General features: G+C 36.4%; 1 protein-coding gene across 3 annotated transcripts in view; it reads left to right on the forward strand.

Moving 5' to 3' along the window:
• Positions 1–23,714, forward strand: part of TPP2 (tripeptidyl peptidase 2) — a 50,840-nt gene extending 27,126 nt beyond the window's left edge. The window contains exons 20-30 of one of the 3 annotated variants that reach the window (XM_063392382.1): positions 1,589–1,685; positions 2,021–2,158; positions 3,963–4,207; positions 4,410–4,488; positions 6,365–6,403; positions 13,028–13,179; positions 13,278–13,374; positions 14,195–14,325; positions 15,515–15,722; positions 22,064–22,183; positions 22,810–23,714. In XM_063392382.1, the coding sequence (XP_063248452.1) occupies positions 1,589–1,685; positions 2,021–2,158; positions 3,963–4,207; positions 4,410–4,488; positions 6,365–6,403; positions 13,028–13,179; positions 13,278–13,374; positions 14,195–14,325; positions 15,515–15,722; positions 22,064–22,183; positions 22,810–22,899 (1,396 nt within the window). In that variant the 3' untranslated portion in view covers positions 22,900–23,714. Of the gene's footprint in view, positions 1–1,588; positions 1,686–2,020; positions 2,159–3,962; positions 4,208–4,409; positions 4,489–6,364; positions 6,404–13,027; positions 13,180–13,277; positions 13,375–14,194; positions 14,337–15,514; positions 15,723–22,063; positions 22,184–22,809 lie in introns of those variants that run through there. The other 2 variants (XM_063392383.1, XM_063392384.1) reach the window with 2 other exon arrangements.
• Positions 23,715–23,876: the final 162 nt, after the last annotated feature.

Genomic DNA, 23,876 nt, shown 5'->3' on the forward strand with positions numbered 1-23,876 from the left:
TTTTTCCTAAGCAGCTGCTTGGGATCCTGCCAGATTTTGATCTGGGAAGACTATGCTCTCTCTCTTGCTTGATTAAAAGTATTTCTGTAGAATCTGGTGCAGATTTTTTTTTTTTTTTTTTTTTTTTTTTTGTGGAAAGCTGTGTTTACATTGTTAGTTTGAAACATGCTGATTTGGAGAAAGAACTTTACTGGAAAATTTCTAACCAGTGCAGCACTGCTCACTTCAGAAGGATAAAGAAATGCCATGTGGTTCAAGTGGTACTTTTGAGATGTGGGACAGACAATTTCACAGTGGTCAGTAATCCAAAGTTTTCCATTATTTGGGCCTGTCAGTGGAGACCTTGGGCTCTGTCTGGGGCTTTTGGATACTTGTAACTGGAATTGAGATTGCCAGGAGTTTAACAAACGTACCACCTCACGTTAGATTCAGAAATAATCCATTTGATGTGCCCTAAATGAGGAAATAAAACAGTCCCTTAATGTAGCTTTGCCTCATTCTTGGTTGGAAAAATGGAAGTACTCTTTACTCTTTGTAAGTCATTTATCTGTTAGTAAATGAACTGCAATTAAGTAAACTATGGAGAAATATTTATGTATTTAAATTAAGGCAGGTATAGTGTTTCTTGAATGAACTAATGAGTCATAACACAAAGGGAAAATTATTGAATGGCTTTTCATTCTGTGTCTTTGTTTCAAGTGCTTGGAGACAGGGTGAATGTTAGGGAGACATATCGTTTGTGGTATTACTCAGTTCTTAAGACTTCTGTCAGGTATCTAGTGTCTGCCAGACTAGGAAACGTGGGTTAAATGGGCTTGTGGTCTGACCCAGCACCCTTATCTTACTGGGTGACTGGTCTGTGCCCTTGGCGACAAGAGAGCTGGCAGAACCTTAGAGACAAATTCTGCTCAGAGGTTATCTGATCTAATGAATGAAATGATTAAACTTAAATGATGCCAGACCACCCTGTTTCTGCTATTCTTTATTTCTGTAGCTTAGATTTTTCCTATATTATTATTATTTTGTTTGTATTCTTTGACATTTAAGGTCTAAGTTGTTTGGCTGCCTGAACTTCACCTGCTTTTCCCAACTGTATCTCAGTTAACATATACACTCTGTAGTGTACATTCTTCTGTGTTACCACTCAGATTTCTGTAAGACTTTTTACATTCTCTGAAGATACAATCTTCTATAACAAGGAATTATCAATTGTTCTCTCTTTTAAATGCAATCCCATTAATCTTTCAGTTACAAATACAAGTATTGTTTTCAGCATGGATATTAGAAATGTAACCTGATTTTTTTTTTCTTCAAACTTTTTGTGGCCTTTAATTTTGAGCATTTAGACATGCTTACTACACTGGCTTTTATGTTGGCTTTTTTTGGCAGTATCTGTAGTGTCACTAATCCTTGGTTTTGGACATAAATTTTAACTGAGGAATTTATGCTGCTTGGATAATTGCAGTAGCTGAGATGTTTTGGAATGTGCTGAATTCAGTTGTACCTCAGAACATGTTTCTACTTAAGCAAGATAAATGTTGATAGAGGATACGTGTTTCTCAAGAAACCTTTTGTTGTTTAACTGCAGACCAGTGAGTGCGAAAATAAAACCTTTGGGCTCCAGAGATGTTTTACCAAACAATCGTCAACTGTATGAGATGATTTTGACTTATAATTTCCATCAGGTAAGGGTTATTGTAGTTCTGGTTTTTTTTGGTTGTTTTTTTTTTGTTTGTTTGTTTGTTTGTTTTCTGTTTTTTTGTTTTTTTAATTATTAATAAACACAGCGTGTTTTCTAAAACCAGATCTTAATTTTGACTAGCTTTCTTTCAGAAAGGAGATCTGGAGTCACACTCTAGACTCTCTACAGTCAAAATTCCGATTTGATCCACTTTAAAAGCTACTGTTGTTTGAGACAGTCTACAGTTCAGTTATCTTTTTGAATATGCATGTAGGGATTGTACTTGTTTTATTCTGTAGAATTCTAGTAGATTAAATGCCTTTACCTTTCTTTTAATAGCCTAAGAGTGGAGAAGTAACTCCAAGCTGTCCACTTCTTTGTGAATTGTTGTATGAGTCTGAATTTGATAGTCAACTCTGGATTATTTTTGACCAGAACAAAAGACAAATGGGTTCAGGAGATGCCTATCCACACCAGGTACAGAGTAATGTATTTATTTTCCCTTCTGTTTGCTGCAAACTGTGAAAGTGTTCATTCTTTTTCACCTTCCAGGCCTCCTGTTATCTCTTTACATTTTATGCTGCATAATTTTCATGTTCTTATATATTCATAAGACATACAAGGTGCAATGGTGATGTATTTGTATCAAAAAAGACAGATACATGTCCATGAAATAGAATGTGATTTTTTTTTTTTCTCTCCTGAGGAAGGAGAAAGAGGAAAAGCTGTTAACTTCCGATTTCTTGGGATTTTTACCTGTTGCTTTTCAAGAAATGAATTCAAAATCATGTTGTTCTTTGTTTTGGATTTTTACCAAGACAATACCTTAAACTTCCCTGAACAAGGTGGAAAGAATCCATTATTTTTCCTGTAGTCTGACTTGTGTGCTGATAGAGAAGAGGCTCCTGTATTCATGAATACTGTCCTCTGTGCAGTTTATCTTCAAACAGCCTTTTTCATGCTTCAGCTTCGCTTGCTTCCTGTTGTCATCTTTGAAACGGGGTTTGTTGCCCAACACTTGTAGATACTCTACCCTTTAGAATCTCTTTCTGCCGTAACAGATTGTGTGTCTGGATCAAGGGGGAAGTAGAGAGAAATTAAAAAAGATTTAAAAAGGAAAAAATATCATACAAGACACATTTTTCATGAATTTTTCTTTTGAAACTGTTTTTTACCAATCGAAAATCACAGTTGAAAATCATCAATGTAATGTTAATTTTGATAGGTTGATCATTCTGGAAGTGTACAAAAGATAGTTTCAAGAGACATGCTTTAAAGATTATAAATTATTTTCAGAAATTGCATTGTGTAAACTTCTGTTCCTTAACCTGCATTTTTAAGATGTTATAAAATCTAGACATCACCACAGTGCTTTGTTACTTAGACCTGGTGGACTATGATGCTGTAAATCTCTGGTGTTTTGCATCATATAACAATTGTAAAGCAATTCAAAATTATTTAGTTCAGGAAGAAAAACCAACAGGAAGCATGACTCTCTAGCCCAGGAGAGGGAGGTTCTGGGAGCAGGATAGTTCTGAGTAACTGCTCCTTCGTACTTGGGGCTGCTTTCAGTAGTACTGCAGCAGTATCAGAAAGGAGACTTAGCATACTACTCAAAACAGCCACATGGTGCCCTGTTGGTTGATAAAAATAAAAGAATGTTTTCAAAAGTAAAAATTTCAGAGTCTGGAAGTTTTTTCCTTGGGTGATTTGGAGTGGGGAGGGATGCTTAGTTTTGTTTTTGGTTTTGGATTTTGGGGGGTTTTTTAAGTAATGGAGATGATGTTATCTGCATATTCCTGAGTAATAAGCTCAGGACAAAGAGTCTGTTAGCTCTTTAAACTATATCTTACAGGAGTACTGGGTCCCTTGGTGGGAAAATTGGTACAGTGTTTGAGATAGCAGCAGATAGTCTGTGATCTAAACTGCAAAGTACCCCAGCATAGTAAATTGAAAGTGTATCAAGGCAAAGCTGCAGAGGTTTTCAAGTGAAAGCTTAACAGGAGTTCTGATTATTATCTGTTTTAACTGATAAACAGTACTAAAATAGGAACAAATTATGTCAGTCTCTTTTGTGGTCTGAAAATTTAGTATTGGCTGCTATCATGTCTTGAAAGCACTCTTGTTTTCAGGAGATTCCAAAACCAAGCAATCTAGTACAGTTTAAATGGCTAGAGCTATATGGATCAAGAACGTGACAGTCATATTTCTGGGATTTGGAGTTTTTTTATGAATGGTGAAATGTTTAATCATGACATTTATGAGAACTTCTTTCTTTCAGTATTCTGTGAAACTGGAAAAAGGAGATTACACTATTCGGTTACAAATCCGTCATGAGCAGAACAGTGAGCTGGATCGCATCAAAGACCTGCCATTTATTGTTTCTCATAGGTTGTCTAGTACCTTGAGCTTAGATATTTATGAAAACCATAGCCTTGCTCTCTTAGGGAAGAAGAAGTCCAACAGTTTGACTTTACCACCAAAACACAGTCAGCCATTCTTTGTTACATCTCTTCCTGATGACAAGTAAGTTACGCAGTGTTGTTTTTCTTGTCTACATCTAGGCAGCTGCCTCTGCACCTCACTAAAATGATACTTTAATAGTGTCTGCCTGTCCAGGCTTGGTAGTTCCTCGTCTTGCTCTTTCCCTGTTTGGCTTCTTTATTGTAGTTTCCATGGAACCTTCGTGAACCTGGTTTTAACACTGAACTTAACTTTCTTTGAACAGAATACCTAAAGGAGCAGGACCAGGATGTTACCTTGCAGGAAGTCTTACTCTGTCTAAAACAGAACTTGGAAAGAAAGCTGTGAGTATATGAAATGGATGATGGGGATTTTTTTCTGAAATTTTTTCTAACAAGCAAATCGCATGCCAGGAAATGCTGTATTGTATGGGGTTAGTACTTTAAAGAGCATTAGGTTTGGTAACTTAATACATTTTAGAAGCAGTTGTTTCTGCTTCATAACTTCTAAGTAGTTCTGTTAATTTTCATCTTCTAATTTCAAATATAATTGCATTTTCTGAATTTTGAGTTTTAATTCTTTTGCTCTGAAATCTTTTATTTCTAGAAGCAACTGCTTTCTGGTTGGTGTGGAGCCTTTAAAATTGTCCTTATGTAACTCCTTAGTTTAATATAATTTTTGAATGAAAAGTACGTACATACAGTGTTATGTGCATGTTGGTTCTGTAATATTCTTGGTTGCATGCATGCAATATTCAGCAAGAACAGGTGCTTTCTGAACACATATGTTACTGTTACCAAGCAGTAGAAAATTTGCTGACTCAAATACATAAGGTTTTCTTACCTGCTACACACTGATGTTGTCAACCACTAATATGATTGTATGCTTCAACAGAATGGTATAAGATCTGTGTGTGAGGCTAGAAAAAAAAGATGAAGGGTCTTTTTTTGCTCATAACACAACATCCTGTGAAAAACATTTTTTAACTTGTATGACTCTATATAACGCAACAGTGATTATAGTAACTATGTCACTTTTCTGTGTATCTGGTGCTACAGTGTTTAGAAGATTCCCTTAGCTGGTAAGCCTGAGACTAAATTTTAGTCAATCCTAGTGATTGTGAGTTCTCAGAGGCAGTTGATGTATGTCCATATATCCCTACATGTGGCTGAACAAAATTTATAAAACTAGAGTATGTCTTCATAGAAGATAAGTTTCTGTGAGTTGGTTGGCATGTATCTTTAGATCTTGTTGAGCATAAACATTTAGTTAATTCAGTCTGAATTGGTTGGACTTTTGGGGCAGATTGCATATAACTGCAGGTGAGAATGTATCTGGAGAGTATATGTATCAGGAAAAACCCAGTAACTAGGAGCTCTAAAATACCTAGTTTAATAGTTATTTCTGATTCCTGTAAGGTTGCAAGTGTGTTTTTATGAAATCTATGATAAATGATAAATCCATGATAAATCCATTACACTAGTGTAATTTAGTTTCCCTAGCTAGAATTGTGCACTTCCTTGAACTATTGGTTGCAATCTTGCATGTTTTATTTTAAAACCACACTGAGTGGCTATGTAGAGTGGTTTTTGGGATAGGAAGCAGGATCTAGGTAGTACAGCCTGTCAAATTTAACGTGATGGAGAATACTTAAGATCCTACACAGAAAGAAATTCTAGCTGAGGTGTTTCTTATGTCATAGCCTAAGGCATTACTGTTATGGTCATATTTCAATGGAAAAAGGATGGTATCAAATAGCATCTGATACGTTCTGCTGCCTTTAGTGAACCTCAGTACATACCAGGAGACAAAAAAGGAGGACCAGGCAGCACAGTTGTCTCTAAGTCAGTGGGTGGATGCAAGGTAGGGAAAAATGTATCTGATTTTTCTGTATTTATTATGAAATAGAACAATGCCACTAAACAGTCAAAAATCTAAAATTCTTAGACTAAATTTCTGTAATTTATTAATTGAAGCTAAGTGGTTAACAACACTTGCTTATATTGCAGGAGTAATGAATTGTATATACAGCGATGCATTGGTTTATTAATTTTAAAAACCTGAAAGAGCATGCTTTAAGAGCATGTTTGATCACAGATGTGACTCTCTAAAACTTGGAAATCTGTAGGTTGGACGTATAACTATAATTGTACAGAGAAGGTGTCTCCATCCTATGTGGTGTGTGCATGTTTTCTTACAGTATGTTATTCTAACTCCCAGGGCCAGTCTGCAGCAAAGCGACAAGGAAAATTTAAAAAGGTACTGAATGTTAGTTTTTGAAAAAGATATACTGAAGTCTTTTTGCATTTGACTTAAAGAATTTGTCTACCGGTCTTGGTTTTTAATTTGTCTCCTTCATCTACCTGCTTAGACCTGAGTTATTTACTTCAGCACCTTAAGTTTGTTTACTGGTAGAATGATAAAACACTACTGTAACACATAGCTGAGAGGCATGTCAGCATCTGTATACTTCCGCAATAAGTGCTGTAAAAATGCATGTGGTGTTAGTGGTCTGCAATTTTTCTTGTTATTAAATCCTCAGGAATGTTCAGTGTTTGTGTGAAGACCTTTTGTGGCAAGTGTTTCTGCCTATTCTGTCTGCAGATTGAGAATTCAAATGTGATCCTAACACTTTGAATTGAATAATTGAATATATAACTGTAGTCCCAGTCTACTGAATTGAGAGTTGTCTTCTTTACAATCATAAAAAACATACAGTAGGAAGCTAGAGTTGATACAGTCATGTAGCAGCTAATAGTATTCACAGAATGGATTTTGGAGCATGGATAAGATAATTCAGAAAGGGGATGACATTCAGTAAAACAGTGTTTAATATTGTGCTTTCTTGTATTTTCACATCAGGTAATACAATATTTTGCCAGCAGTCAGTGTGAAACTGTTTGTTTTAAAAATGCGAAAATATATTTCACTAGACTACCTACATAAAGTTACTGGGTTTTTTCTTGTTCTTAAGTTGTAAAGGTATTTACTTTCTGTTGATTTTAAGGTACTTCATTCTGGAGTGACATCTAGATTAGTCAGGATCCTTGTTAGAAGTAAGACCTGATAACCATGAATAACATAGTTTATAGTCATATTCTGTTATTTTATGAATAGTAAGCTGGAAGTTGAACCTGCTGACTTACTCTGGTCTCGGTGTAATAACCATGTGGGAATGAGATTAGGCTTTACAAGACAGATTTTAGTGGGGCTCCACTATGTTGCTGAGTTTTATTTTCATACCTGAAAATCATGCCAGATCACTTTCAGAAAGATAGTTTAAAATCCCATGTGAATGCCTTGCTTCCTAGTAAATAGGGTATAAGGTCTTCACTAAGTGAATCTCTAATAAGGGAATTAAACTCTAATAATAATACAATTTGAATAACAAAATCTATTTAACAGATTTCAGAGCTTGTGGGATTTGGGGATTTTTTGGGGGTTGTTTGTTGTTTCTTTTTTCCTTTGGTTTTTGAACAGAGATTTGTGTTCAGTTCTGAGCAGTAAAACCACCCAAGCTAAAATAAAAACTGTCCTTGTTACTTCCATCTATTACTCATCAGTGTGCCAGCAGCACATAAACCTGTGCATTTCTGCAGGGCTCCATCTTCAGCCCTGTGCTCTTCAGCGTCTTCACTAATGACTTGCACACAGGACTGGAATACTGTGCAAGTCTGCAGACAAGACTAAACTGGGAGGAGCTGTTTTCTCCCTTGAGGGCAGGGAGGCCCTGCAGAGAGGCCTCGACAAAACAGAGGGCTGGGCTGTCACAGCCCATATGAAGTTCAGCAAGGGAAAGTGCTGGATTCTGCACCTGGGCAACCCTGGATGTATGGTTTAGAGTGGGGAATGAGGTGCTGGAAAGCACTACCATGGAAAGGGACCTGAGGATCCTGGTCAACTCATGTTCCAACTCAGGGTGAACATGAGTCAGCAGTGCCCTGGCAGCCAGGAGGGCCAAGCGTGTCCTGGGAGACATCAGGAACAGCAGCACCAGTGGGATTGTCCTGCTCTGCTCTGCACTGGGGCAGCCTCGCCTTGAATATTGTGCAGATTTGGGTGCCACAAAAAAAAAAAAGGAAGACAAAGTATTAGAGAGTATCCAGAGGAGGGCAACAAAGATGGTGAAAGGCCTTGAGGGGAAGCCATATGAGGAATGACTGAGGTCACTTTGGTCTGTTCAACCTGGAGGAGACTGAGGAGACACCCCATTGCTGTCACAACTTCCTCATGAGGGGAAGTGGAGCCACAGGCACTGGTCTCTTCTCTGTGGTCACCGGTGGCAGGACCTGAAGTGGCCTGAAGTTGTGTCTGGGGAGGTTTAGTTTGGATATTAGAGAAGATTCTTTGCCCACAAGGTGGCTGGGCACTGGAACAGGCTCCCCAGGAAGTGGTCACAGCACCAGCGTGGCAGAGTTCAAGAGGCATTTGGACAACGCTCTCAGGCACATGGTGTGACTCTTGGGGCCAGAAGTGCTCTGCAGGGCCAGAAGCTGGACTTGTTGATCCTTTGGTACCTTCCAACTCAGCATATTCTGTGAAATAAAACACAGTGAATTTCAGAGCATTGTTCTGTAAGAGCTCCAAAAATTAATGCATTTTTCTGAGAATGCAATTCAGAGGCCTTCCTAGTTTAAAAACTTTGGTATTTACCTTGCCCTGTCATAAATTTACATGCAGTTGTTTTCCAGCAAAGAAAACTTGTTTATATATTTCTTCAGTGATGCAGTCAGTCAAAAAAACTATGTGTAGATTTTTCATATTTTTCAGACATGCGTCGAGGCCCTCTTGTAAGATTAGTGGCCCTCTTTGCCACAAAGACACACTGCTGCCTCATGTTCAAACTCGTGTCCACCACAATCCCAAGTTGCCTTCCTACTGGATGGCTCCCAGCATGTACTGTGCCTGGATCTATTCTTTTCCAGATCTTGCACTTCTCTTTGCTGAACTCCACGAGGCTCCTCTTGAGCCCATTTCTGCAGCGTTTTGAGGGCCCTCTGGATGGCAGCAGACTCCCTGGCATATCAGCCATTCCTCCCAGTTTGGTGTCTCTAACAAACGTGCTGAGGGTGCCTTCTGCACCATCATCCAGGTAATCAATGAAGACATCAAACGGTTCAATCCAGAACAGACCCCTGCAGTACATAATTAGTTACAACAGTGACCTCCAGCTACGTGTCACTGATGACCCTCTGGGCCTGGACATTCAGCAGGTTTCAATCCACCTGACTGTGTCTCTATTTTGCATAAAACCAGTTTGTGGTTGTGCCAGGAAATAGCAGCCTAGGTTTCCAAAGCTAGTTAATTCATATATAACCATACAAAAATATCAAGGGGTTCTCTCCACATAATAAGCAGGCGTCTTTGTTTTCATTAGTTATGCAGTTACAATCTGATTACTTTTGTCGCTTGTCTGTAGCTTTGTCCAGAACCTAGTTAGAATGAAAAACATGTTGACTTTTTGGGGTCTGTAGGAATAATTTTTTGTCAGTTAACATAATGCAGCTTTTGAACAGCAATGTGTAACAATTAGCCAAGGGATGGAAAGTTTCTACACCTTTTTACCTATTCTGCTATCCTTTGTTCCAATTGAAAGCAAGAAATGCATTATGGAGATATTGATAAGTACTAGTGGAAGGCTTACAAATACCATTGTGAAGTCACATGTAAAAGGGTAACTTCCTTTGAGCATTATGACAATATCCCTGTTTAATCATGAGGTGTTCAAAAATAGCATTAGGTGTGTGTCTGATACAATTTTGTGTAAGCCTGCCTGGTAACTTCAAGAAGCTTAATTAATTTCCCATTAAATGAGAGTTGGCATAAAAATAAGCTGCACAAATTCCATGCATCTTAAAGCAGATTCAAATTCCATATGTATATTCATCTGTAGGTGCAGATAGGCATTAATATGAAGATACTTATTAAATGGAAAATGATACCTGGGATGTGTTCCTGGAGGGAGCTTCTTTTCCCTGTGGTTAGTTTTGCTGTGAATGCTTTGAAGTACAAATAACAATGGTTTTATGTGTGTTTTAAATATAAAGTACTAGATGTGAGAACGCCAAACAGAAATCTAAATAGAAGTCTTGAAGACAAATTAACTGCTAATTAAGCTCTTTTAAGAGGTGACTGTTTTGATGGCACTGTGTTTGTTTTTGTGTGTAGCTTGTAGTTCAGTTAAAAGTAAACCCAGTGAGGCTTACAAGACTCCAGAGTACACTGACCAAGGTGCATATCCTGTATGCTTCCCAGTTTCTCAATACTGCATATCTTTTTAGAGGATAAATTTGAAAATTCCTTAAAGTAATTTTTTCAGTGGATAGTATGCTCACTTGCTGTCTTTCTCTGTCTATAGCTCTCTATTTTTTTATAGTTATATATAAAATTGAAATCCAGTACACTACTCTAGGAATTCTGTTCGTGTCAGAGAGAAATTCGAATAAGAAAACAGATTGGAGTGCTGAACTGTGAAGAGCTGCCTTTCTTCTCCTTAGTCTCAAATGATGAATGTTTCTGTATTGGCAATGACTGTGCCATTCTGAGATCATCTGGTACCTAGGGAGTTGCCAAGTGTTATAAATGATCCTATTGCTTGCAGGTAAAAAAAGCAGCCTTCAGTCCATCTTAATGCCCTGTAATAGTTGGTTAAATGTGATAATAACCGAAACTTTATTTATCCCATTAAATAAGTTTGAGGTCTGTGGTGAAGTCTGCTCTGTAAGCTCTTTTGAGAGGAAGGTGCCTGAGTCAGAAGCTCATTGTTTTCCTTTCAGTGGTCATAGCTTGTGAGGCTTGCACAGCCTCATGAGACCATAAGTACCTATGTGAGAGAAATGGGAGATAACATTTTCCTGTTGATGGTTTAGCTACAAAGGGTTAGTCTCTCAAAATGCAAGTGTTCATCCACATAAGGGAGATTTTGTTAATCCAATTATGTTTGGTTTGAAACTTTAACCACAGTTGTAGAGTCTTCTTATATAGACAAGGCTTAAGAATGCAGAGTCATCTAGATATGTAACTCCAAAAATATGTGAAATGAAAATGGACTTTCAAAAAGAGAATCCTCAACTCTTAAGAATATTTCTTAGAAAGGCAGGTTTCTTTCTTAGGAAAATACTAGTCTCGGTAGAGGACATCTTTTAGAAAATATTGTAAATTAAGATTTTTGTGCTGAACTAGCTTCTTAGGCTTCTTAAAATGTTTGGTTTGCTTTAGTGAATTATTTTATTGCTTTCTACTGTTCTAGTTACCTTAGTAATTCCCACACCATGTTCCTGACCTCTGTATCTTCCTGTGTGTGCTTAGTTCCATGACCTGTTTTGTCATGCTCTGGCCCTAGGTCTTGCTGGAGGCTGATTTAGGTATATTGACTGGTTGTGCACTTCATACTTGCAATGCATGTGTGTAGGATAGTTCCTGTGAAAGCTGCACTTTAATGCAGATTGGTTATCTAAACTAGTTTTCAGAAAACAGTATTTAAATGTCCACGTTGTGATTCTGTGATTACACATTAAGTAGCTGTAAAAATTGTTCTAAGGGGATACTGAAATCGCTTTTACCAGTATTATGTTCAGTAACCAACAGCAAGATGCTGGTCTGTTTGAACTATAAGTTCAAATAAAAGTTTTCTGCAGCATGACTTTTGAATGTTTCAGAAGTGTAGTGTTGAAGTCCATTATTGCAGTTTCTGTCACCATTTTACTTGCTATTTAAGTAACTTTAACTCCGTCTTGTACGCAAGGGTTCATTTTACTACACAACACTGACCTGGTTTATGGGAACCACTCCCACAAATGTATTCTGGAACAATTGGTAAGAGTAATTATATTGCCACAGTAATTAAGCATGCAACTCAATATTTTGTTGCAACAAACATGTTGCAACAAAGTCGTGGTATCTAGAGGATTTAAATTTGTGATCTTCATTGTGAAGTATCCCGTATATATGTAAAGTAATGGGACACGTGCCCTCATTGTTTAGGGAGAGGCTTGTTTAATGATTGCAGCATTAAAACCAAAAGGAACAAATGGCCTCACCCAGCAGTTTGACGTTTTAGAATCAATGGATGGAATCTAATGCTACCTTATTTGCAAACTTATATGTAAATTGTGAGAAAATGGACTTCAAGAACATGGTCTGAGTTAGGATTTTCCATTTAAATAGCTGTAATTGGTTTTCTCATGGTGGTTATTGACTAGTGTAACATGAACTCAAACTGTAGTGATATTTCTATGCTACCATTTAAGGTTTTAAAAAAAGTCTTGCTGTTGTGTCTACTTAATTAGAGCTGAGCTATAGGTGAAACTGGAAAATCTGTGGCAGCAAACTGGAAATCAGTTGACTTTGGATGCGTCAGCTAATTCAGTATGCACATGGAAGAAATAGTATCTTGGGAGGAATAAACATATCCTGTGACATGTTTCATGTTTATCCTACTGTGGTATTATTTTTTAGAATTCGGCCATCTTTTTTCATTTGTTTATTGCCAGGTTTGTAGGGTAGGAACGCTGTCTTTTTTCACTTACCCTTTTAACCAAGTTATTTGATTTTTTATCAACAAACAAAACAGAAAACCACCTTCCTTATTCTGTAACTAATATTATGTGAAATTATGTGAATGTACAAATGTCAAAGTGGCTAAATTTTAGGCTTTCTTTTTTATACCCAGTGTATGGTTTTAATATTTATATCTTTGCATTGCTTAGAATAAAACCTTAAAGCACTTCCCGAATTTTTACTGTCTAATATCTTTCCTCTCAGAACCCTTACTCACTGTATATGTAGCTCAGAGTAGTTGCTTCCTATGATTTAGCTTTCATATGACATCAGAAAAAAGTGTACTGTATCCCTCTGAGTATGTGTCTCTTCTCCCACCTCCAGGATGTCCTTACTGTTCATTATCATCTGATACCATCACCATCAAAAAGTAAAAATGGCGGCAAAGAGAAAGAAAAAGAACAGGAAAAAGAAAAAGATGCAAAAGAAGAATTTGCTGAAGCTTTAAGAGACCTAAAAATACAGTGGATGACCAAGTATGTCTGCTGTCATTACTACACAAACTTGAAGCAGCTTGAAGTTCACAAAAATACTCAGAATCTGTACTCTTGTATTGTATCGTCCTCTCTTCTAGGCTGGATACCACTGACATGTACAGTGAGTTGAAAGAAGCATTTCCTAATCATCTTCCTCTGTATGTTGCAAGACTTCATCAGCTGGATTCTGAAAAGGTTATTTAACACTTCTTATACTTGATTTGTCTCAATACATCCATATAGCCTAAACAACTAAGTCTTTCTTTGAGCACATTTGAACTTGAAATGACTGTACTCAGTATAAAAAAGCAGAAATTTCTAATTTAACCCCACAGCAGAATAAAAGAAAGTATGCCTAACCAAACTGTGTTTGCTCACCAAGTTATGCCTTGTTCAGTTAGACACGTTTTAAGTTTTCTTACTTATTTAGTCTACAGCAGTTTTATTCTGAATGGTGGCTACTGAAACAAACACACATCCTATTCTAGTCCTCATCTGGACTGGTAATTTCTCCTAGCAGCGTGACCCAGAGAGCTGACAGTAACTCCCTAAAGTGACATAGCTAAATCCAGCTTCCATCATTGTCCTCAAAAATAGGAACTGTTAACAGAAGAGTTTGCATATGGGTTTTTTTTGTCTTAGAGACACCTTTGTGCATATGCCACATATTTTTCTTTTCATTTGGTTCTGATTTTATATTTATTTCTGAATAACTGCCACATTATATAAAAGTATTGATTTGTACTGAAAAGTAATTTTCTTTCTGCAAACTCTGTATTTTGCATATCCCAACCTCATATTTCAGAGTTAGTTTTCAATGAAATTAACCAAATATGCCAAAAATCTTGAAGACTTTCTAGGGTGTTTTAAGCAAAATTTGAACAAAGTGGAAAAGAATATGTTGAATTATCAAATGTTATTTCTGCATAGCTTTGCAATCACCCTAATGTTAGTAGAATCAACAACGAAGTAGTGTGATTTCATGGTGCTGAACGTCTTCATATTCTTCTTTTAGGAACGAATGAAAAGACTTGATGAAATTGTTGAAGCTGCAAATACAGTAATCTCTCATATTGATCAAACAGCATTAGCAGTATATTTTGCTATGAAGACTGATCCCAGGCCTGATGCAACTACTATAAAAAAGTACCTACCCAGTAAATAATTTTCCTGCATCCTATTTCTGTAGTCTATGTACTTTGTCTCTGCATGTAAGAAATGGAATGACTGTAACTGTTTTTGATAACTTGTATTATTTTTATGTCAGTTTAAAATATGACTGCACAATTGTTTTGTTCTCTTAGTGTATCTCCAGAAACACAGGGACACTGAAACTTCCAATCTTTTATTTATTCAATAAAATAAACAAGGGTTCTTTCAGGATTTGAATGTATCAGAAAAATGGGATATTAAGTTGTTGCATCAAGTTTAATCCCTCCCTCAGAGGGACCACTGGAGTATTAGTAGGAGCATAAGTTTTGAATGCTACTTGCCTTTTCTTTGTATTTTGCAACTTTTCCCATCTTTTGCCAGCCTAAGAAGTAACTGCTTGCAAGAGATTTCATTTGTGAAAAGCATGGGGACCATGCTTCAGAGTATTTTTGAGACCCATTGTTCTTCTTTAGTTTTAGATTGTTCCTTTGTGCTATCAGTATGTATCTCCTTAGGAAGGCATTATTTTGAAGGTGACACCTTAGTCTGGAGAATAAGTGATGGATTTTGCTGTGTGTAGCATGGTGGTGTTTTAGTAACAGAACACAGATCTGAATATTAGGCCCTTGAAATGGGACATGCATCTTTGTTGATTATCTATAAAATATCAGATTTCAGTTGTAAAGCTAGTCTGTCTGCTCTAGCTATCCTGAATCCAGACTTGTGTGTAATTATAGAATTGCTGATATAAAAGGAAAGCCTTGATGTAATAAACTTAATTCTAAACATTTCTTGGTAAGTTGATCCATTAGGTCATGTGTTTTGAATATAACATCTGAAATTAAACACCAAATTCAATGGTGCTTTAAATGGATGCAATTCCTTTGAAGTCAGCAGAATTGTATCTGCTTATGTTATAAAGCTGTATTTCAAGATGCTGACTTACTTTTAGAATACCAAGTTGCCCTTGCCTTAAGTCATCTAAGGCATTTCATAATTAGAAGAATGATTATCTTTAATGCATAGTATCTTTAGGTAATCTTTTATGATTAATTTACACTAAATAGACTTGTGTGTACTAACTACTGTAAACTTTTGAGCTTAAACTCAGCACTGTGTCTGTTCTTAAGGAGGTATCTGCAAAAGATGCTGACTATTTTTCATACTCTTTTTTTCTCTCTAGTGAAATGGAAAAACAGAAGAGTACTTTAGTGGATGCACTGTGTCGAAAGGGAAGTGCGCTGGCTGACCAACTTCTTCATCTGCAGACCCAAGAAGGGGCTGCATCCAGTGATGCAGAAGGCAAAGATGAGGATCATGAGAGCTGCTCAGAAGCTTTGACAGAGACGTTCTGGGAAACAACAAAATGGACTGATCTTTTTGACAGCAAGGTAAGAAACCAGAGCAGGTTTTATTTTCATTTGCATGTTGGATTTTCTGATGGTTTCTTCTGGAATTATGCACTGCCTTTGTGTGTACAGCCTTGTACGTTCCTCCCTTCTACTTTTCCATGATGTCCCTGTTGTTGTGCTTCCTTTATGACCTTTTTCCACAGAGATTGTGCCAAGCCTGTCAAATCCATGGTAAGCCCATCTCTGTTCCAGTGAATGTAGAGCTTAAGGGAAGGGTGTAAGACCGTACCAGATTTCCACAAGAAAGCTGCTTCCTTCATTGAATTGCTTCTTTCTGTACTTTCCAGGGAATATTTTTGATTAACCTCTGCGCTCTTGTAGCTGTACACGCAAGTGTCCCTACCCTGTTCAGTCCTGCATGCTGTAGCCTCTGCCACACCATGGACAAGAGAAGTTTTGTGTTTTGCTGTCAGTAATGTCTGTAGAGGTAAAGGAAGAACCCCTTGGAAATAATTACATATTTATTAGAACAGACTTCCCTGACATTTCAGAGTTCCTCATCCTGAGAGGTGAATTTTTTTCTCCTTCATACAAGACAGCAATTCCAGAAGGGAAAAAAAAATCCATTGTAGGTGATTAATGATGTAGCTTATTATTTACAGGGGTTATGACTTTGTATTTTTAACTTCTGAACTTTGGATGTTAGTTTCTGAACTTAACTGTCACATGTGACTGTGTTTTAGTGGAAGATGGAATGATCAGGGTATTTGTTGATAATTATGTAAAATTACCAAAACCACTTCAGATAGTTACAAAAAAAAAAAACAACTTGAAAGAGTAGAGAACAACCCAAAATAAAACATTTAACTTCTTGACAGTAGATAAACTTTCAGTAAGAACTTGTGCTTTAGATGGAGGCCTGGTCAAGAAGGCTGATGGTGCTTACCCTCCCCACTTTAATGTATATGTCCTTGTACACATGCATCTTTTCAGCATATCTCCTCTAATCATTAACTGATGATAATATCAATGTGGTAGCAGATTTTGTGCTTCAGTCATGTTTGGCACATGATTTCCTTGCTGTCTGTTTGTAAATGCAAAACTTTGTACCAGCGTAGTAACCCCTGGTTTACTTCTGTCTCCTGGTTTTTATTTTTTGAAGCTGATGGGAATAATTTCAGTGGAAGAATGCCAATACAACCATTTTGTTAGGAGTTTCACTCTTTGGCTTTTATATCAGGACAGATACTATTGTTGAGCTGTGTGCTCTGGGCCTGGAATAAGTTACTCTGATTTGAGTTCTACAGATGAGGAATTGAACCTCTGTCATTTGACTGTCTTAACCATGGATTTGTCAAAGTGTATATTCAGGTTTAGCTCTGTAAATCGATTCTTCTTCTATATTTTTAAATAGGTACTAAAAGATCAAAAAGATTTGTATGAAGTGCTAAAAAGATTTGTTGCATTTCCTATGGAAATAACTTCCATCCTGTTTATGTCGTGTGTTTGTCTTCTTTTTCCTACTTTTTTGGGTTTTATTACTCAAAATCTAAATTGATAGACTGTCATGAGACCTCCAGAGCCACTTGCAGGCTGTGAAAATGACAGTTCCATAGGTAAAACAACAGCCTTGCACACAAACAAAACAAAACAAGGAATTCAGTCACCACTTCCCATGGGCTGGCAGGTGTTCAGCCATCTCCAGGAAAGCCAGGCTCCATCACATGCAACCATGTTTTGGGAAGACAAACACCATGACTCCAAACCACCCCCCTTTCTCCTTCTTACACAGCTTTATATGCTGAGTATGGAGTCATGTGGTGTGGGATATCACTTTGGTCAGTTGGGGTCAGCTGTCCTGGCTGTATCTGCTCCCAGCTCCTTGTGCACCACCAGCCTTCTCACTGGTGGAGAGAGGGAGAAGATGCAGAAAAAGTGTTCTCTGCAAGCACTGCTCAGCAACAGCTAAAACATTTCTGAGTTATCAACACTGTTTGCAGCACAAATCAAAAACACAGCCCCATACCAGCTACTGTGAAGAAAATTAATTAACCCGTCCTAAACCAGCACAGATTGAAAGTGGAGCAGTCAAGTCAGATAAAGGATAGACCTTGTGTGAATGGCTTTCAAAGGAGAGGTGTTAAGAGACAGCCAGCTTATTCTGAAGCAGTGTGTTGGAGATGAAAATGTGGAGCTCTTCTTTTATGTAGACGTGGCTGTGTAATACTGGTGCTCAACAGATGGGACATCTGGGTGGGAAAGGATGGAAATCAGGCATTTAAGTGCTGCACTGATCATTCAGTTATATGTGTATATATGACTTCAGATAGAAACATTGCTCTAAGTGTGTTTAGTTCTAAGCTTCCTATAAAGTTCATGCAGCTGTCAGTAATTAAAAGGCCAAGTACATTTTTGAGAACCAAGACAGACCATGTTTTCTTTTAGGATATTTCTAAAGCGGAATCAGGAGCATCATCACTTTTCTGTGTGTTTCTTCTCACCTTCAAGTAAATAAAGTACTGTCCCTTGTTTCATCTCTCCTCTGCAGATGTAGCACCTGGGCACCACAGGGCATTTGGTAGTTCCCTTTTAATTGTCTGTTTATCCTTGAAGTAACCTCCTTGTCGCCATATTGTAGCAAGTATGTAGGGAAGTAACTTTAATTTCGATAGTAAGTGCATTTGTTTGTACTTTCAGCTATTGTCTGAAGGTTTAAACTACATTTTTTAAACTAAACGTGGAAGAAAATACTTATGTCCACTGTGTACACAAAAGCATTTCAAATAAACTCCAGTTAAGACAGCTTTATGCAGCAAGTATTTGATTGATTATGCTAACATGTTTATGCTAACCTTTAGGTTTTTTACCGAGAACATGACTTTAAATTTTGTAGGCCAAAATCCTCAGTTTTAAACACAACTGATACAGGAGAGTAGTAGGATGCTGCGTGTTTGTTTTTGGGGATGACCAATCTATAGAATGTAATACCCCTCAACCTTTATTAGCCCAGGGGGAAAAGGAAAAAGTCACACTTAAAAATAAGTTTAAAAACAAGTGAAAGGCCCATACCTTTCCATCTTATCTTTTAAATGTCTTTAGCCTAGATTGTTTTTCCTGATACTGTTTTTGCATTGTCAGATGCAGCTGTCTTTTCCAGCTGATTTGATTCAGTCACTGCCAAAAATGTGTTCCTGATATTTGGTTCCCTTAACTCCCCTTGCTTCCTTGAAAATGAGTATTTTTTTCTATTAATGTAGTTTTTATTTGTAATAGAGCAGTTGATAGACCAAAGAAAAAATCAAGAAACGTAGCTAAGAAAGCCTAGTTTATTATTATATCTGTATATGAAACTGGTAAAGGTTGTTTGTTGGGAATTGTAAACATTACAACTTCAGTGTTCTTACAGATAGCTGGAATATGTTACCTAGAGATTGTATTGTTTAACTTAGTACTTTAACTATATGTGAATATAGATTTATTTTAATCAGCTCTTTAAATGATGAATTAATTGATTATACAAGTCTGTTTCCATAGGTAACATTAGGATACTAGAAAAGTTCCATTAGGTGTTTTAGTACTGAGAGATTCAAACACACTTTTTTAAAGAGTGTTTTCTAGCTTTAAAATACTTCAGCCCCACAAATGTCTTTGGAGAGATCATTTCAGCATTTTACTGTCTTAAATATGCATCTTTATAGCCAATGGCAAGTTAGGCAGCTAGTTAGGAGTGGACAGCCAAACACTTTCATGGATCTGACTCCTGGCACATACAGTATTCCAGGCCATTAGCTTGGGGAATAAAGTATCTAACAGTGATTTTTTTCCCCCAGTATCCTAGAAAAATGCTTTGCCTTTTCTCAATACCCTTTTATGGCTCTTTGTGCAAATTCTGGTCCATATTGCTTTTTATGCAAAAGCTGGCCTTCATTATATTTATTGTATAATTTATTATTTCATTATATAGTTATTAAATCATATCAAATACTTTGAAGTCAGTACTATTCTTGCATCTAACAGTTTGGTTTTGGATACTACAAATAGGCTTATTTGATGGTTTTATACATTCAGATAGCAGCTGTTTTCTGTTATATCTCATAGCACTCCAGTTTATATTTTCCTTAGACATATCAAGGAATCATAATCTTTACTTCTGTGATCTTATAAAGCTTGCAGTATTTTATCTGTAAGGCTTAATTTGGCCAATATGTGTACAAGTTGTAAAGTACCATTTGTTATATAACATCTTTTGTTTGTAAACAAATTCTGATTGTAAAGCAGCTCATGCATTGTTTGTAACTTCTTAAATGTTAATGAAGTTTTAGTAGTTTTGCTGAACTTGTATACAGTTGATTGGGGTTTTTTTTCCAAACATTAAGACAGAAATAATTGTCTTATGTCAAGAGCTCTTGAAGCATTGTTTTCAACCTTTTGGTTCAGCAGAGAACCTTTTTCTCATTTAGAAATACCCAACCTTTTATTTGGCCGGGGCAAGGGTATTTCGTAAAATGCTTTGTTTTCTTGCCACAAAAACTCTAGGAAGCCCTGTTACGAAAGAAATGCTGTCAAGTGGCTTTCCTCCTGCCTTTATCACTGATGTTCAATAACCATTCAAAACTTACAGGGTCAGGTAAGAGCTTTCTTCATAGAGCAGTGACATTATTTCTGGTTAGCCTCCAAAATGTTATATTTGCTGAGAGCTCCAATGCATTTTTCATTTGATTTTTTTTTTTTTTTAAGTTTTTGTTTTGTTTTGTTTTGTGGTTCTATCATCTTTTACAGAACAGAAATTTTGTTTTTAGTTTAGCCAACTAAGTCTGCTAATGGATCCACTGAGCAGTTATTCAGAAATGTTTGCTAATGTGTTTTGCTTTAGGAAAATATCCAAAATAATTGGATTGAGAATGCAGCATGCAGAGTATTTTTCCAATAGCAATATTTGGAAAATCGTATATGTGAATGGTGCTGTATGCTCATTGTTGCATATATGTGTGTGCTATAAGCTACAACAGCTTAAGTGAATATTTCAACACAGCCAAATAAGTATTTGAAGACAGAAGAAGAATGAGCAGCTCTTGAGTACTTTTGCATAGTATCTTGAAGCTTCAAAATTACACCTTGACTTGCTTGATAATTGTTTATTTCTTTTTAATATTTTAATTATTTATTGATCCTGCAAAGACTTGTGCATGTAATTAACATTAAGTGGAAGTGTTCAGGCTGCTAAAACTAGACAGGTTCTTCATTCCTTGCAAGATTGAGATCTCTGGTTCCTTAATGTTTATATTCTTGAGAAATATTTAATTTTTTTTCTGTAATGCAAAACATATTTCTGAACATCTTTGAAGGGTTTTTGTTAACTTTTCTTAATGAGATTTTAAGTGGCAAATCTTCAACCTTTATTGTGGAGTCAGAGCTAAGGAAAAATGTTGTAGTGAATGAGGGGAAATGAATAGGAAGCTCTAATAAAAGTTTTGTAAACGCTGCCAGCAACAAACACACCACCATATCCACCAACTTTACTGCTATATCACTCTTCAGTAAAAAATATCTTGTTCTCTATTAGTGTTCCAAAGGGAATGTATGAAAGTGTCTTGATTGCTCTAATTCTTAGTGCTGCAGCTGGTGAAATGGTTTGAACCGTCTTGCAACAACCCTGAATGCTGTCAGTGCTCAGGTGTTAAGAACCTGATTTATTTTTACATTAGGTCTTAGGTAGACACATTCATTTGCTCTCATGAACTACTGCATTGGTAAGGACTGTAGGCTGGCTTTTTAGAAATAATATTATCAAGAAGGAACTTTTTTTATAATCTCTTCTTAAAAAATTACCAATAGTGAAGAGCTGACCTAAAACCTGAGGCTTATCTTCATGCTTACCTGTCTTCATTGCTTGTTTATAATTATGTAACATTTCTCTGTCTTTGTCTGTATGTATCATTCACTGTGTACATTCATACTTATTTCTGCAGTAAGTTTGTGACTACCTAGGAATTAAAATTCTGTATTTGATTTTTGCTTCTCTGGGTTAAAAATATACCTGCCCGGTTGGTGATTCTTTAGTTATGTTTTTAATATGCCATACAGTTGCCTGTAGAGAGTGAAAATCCAAAGAAGCTAGAAATGTGACAAAAATTTAAAACAGCGATATCTGTGTTACATAAATTCTGAAGTCAAATATTTTTGTCAAGTCAGAAATAATCTCTAGGAAGTTCATGTTTATGACTACTACCGTGAATCATCTGTTATACTGCAAATATCTCGTGTAAATGTTTTACTTTAAATCACTTCTGCTGCCTGAACAGAATTTGATATTACTTGAAGTCTTGTAAAATACTAAGGTACCTAATATGCTTTGTGGTTTTTTTTAATTTGTATTGTAGGTTTTGACTTTTGCCTATAAGCATGCATTGGTAAATAAAATGTATGGAAGAGGTCTCAAGTTTGCCACAAAACTTGCAGAAGAAAAGCCAACAAAGGACAACCTAAAAAACTGCATTCAGGTAAGGAGTGTTTGGTCAAGTAATGGGGCTGCGTTCATGCTGTGTAAGCTTTCAGAAGTAAGATATAAATCTTCTGGAATTTTTTGTACTCCTCTCATTTTAGAAAGCACTAAATGTAACATTTTAACTTTATCCAGGCTTTGTAACTCAGACTTCATTTTAAACAGTGATTTTTTTTTTTCCTTCCTTTTTCTAGAATAACTTTTTTTGTGAGTAACTGTTGCTTTTAGCAGATTTACTTTTGGAACTTACTTTGGGGCATAAAGGAAAGCAGAGATAACTTAGTCAAAGATATCTGCATAAAAATCCCTTTATATTGCTGTTTAACCACTGTTATTTTTTACTATTATTAATAATAATTGCTGCTCATAGAATTTAATGGAGAATTAATGGAAATTCCTAAGATTAAATTCTTGTGCATTACATTGAAAGAATGTGGATCATATAGAAGGGGGAGGAGGGGTCCCTCTTTCAGGACTGAGGAATTCAAAGCTTACCAGATCTCCAATCTGTTGTCTTTCTGATAGTAGACATCTTTAGTAAAAGTTGATATCACTGCAGTGTTTGTTTAGATTTAGATGTTAAAAAGAGTAAGACTCATTTTTTAATGTGTGCTTTTTTTTCAGCTAATGAAGTTGCTTGGATGGACTCATTGTGCAACTTTCACTGCAAATTGGCTTCCTGTCATGTATCCACCTGATTATTGTGTATTCTAGAGAACCAATAATTGTAAAATTAAAATGATTTTATATGGGACAGGATAGGAAAAGAGAAGTTTGACTTTTTATTCAAACGCATGTTTTCATTACTGAATGCTGATTATTGAATTGTGTGTATTTATCAGTAAAGGCACCTGGGTATGGCTTAATACCTGTTAACCCAACTCTTGTCATCAGAGAGTTTCCTTACTGTGCATCCCATTGCTGGCAATGGATGTGCCAGAACTGCCAACATCAAGGATTTGGAATTTGTTTGGAAAGAATTACTGCATGCATGTTATGTTCTGGATTGTTACTTTTAACTGCAAACCTGTAAAAGTTCTGTATTTTTTATGGTACACTGAATTTTAACATGTTTGATCTTAATTTCAATTATATGAAGGCCTTAAAGCTACTTCAAGAGTAGCTAAAATCTTACTTATTAGAAAATAATGGACACCTGTATTGTTTGAAAGAGTTTACATTTAATGTTTTTAAGAAAAATTCAACCTCTCAAACTGTTACAATGTTTCTCAGAATTGCTGATGCATAGGTACTCTTGTAAATTTTCAAAGCTCTTCATTTTGGAGTGATTTCAGGCAAACTCAGAAATCCTGGTGAAGCTGAGTATCAGGACAGGCTGAGACATGTATAAAAGTGCCAGACAGTTACATCCTGATCAGATATTGTAAAGCTATACATAGATGTTTATTAGTGTTACAAATATAAAACACAGCAGGATAAATGTGCAAAGTTGAAAATCAAAAAACCACCATGTTCACTCTGATACTTTAAAAGATTTTTATAATGAATAAAAATACTGAAGCTAAAAATTGTATTGGTTTCTGAATGAGTACCTAAATAAAACTTGCTGAAAGGAAGCAGTTTACAAACAGCAGAGGTTCAGTGCAGCCCAGAAGATCAATGCTTTTTGTTAAAGCCTTCTTACTAACATTGTTCCTTCAGTGGAGGGGAGTTGGTCAGTTTGAACAGGT

The sequence above is a fragment of the Prinia subflava genome, chromosome 3, assembly GCF_021018805.1.
Source record: "Prinia subflava isolate CZ2003 ecotype Zambia chromosome 3, Cam_Psub_1.2, whole genome shotgun sequence".
NCBI lineage: Eukaryota > Metazoa > Chordata > Aves > Passeriformes > Cisticolidae > Prinia > Prinia subflava.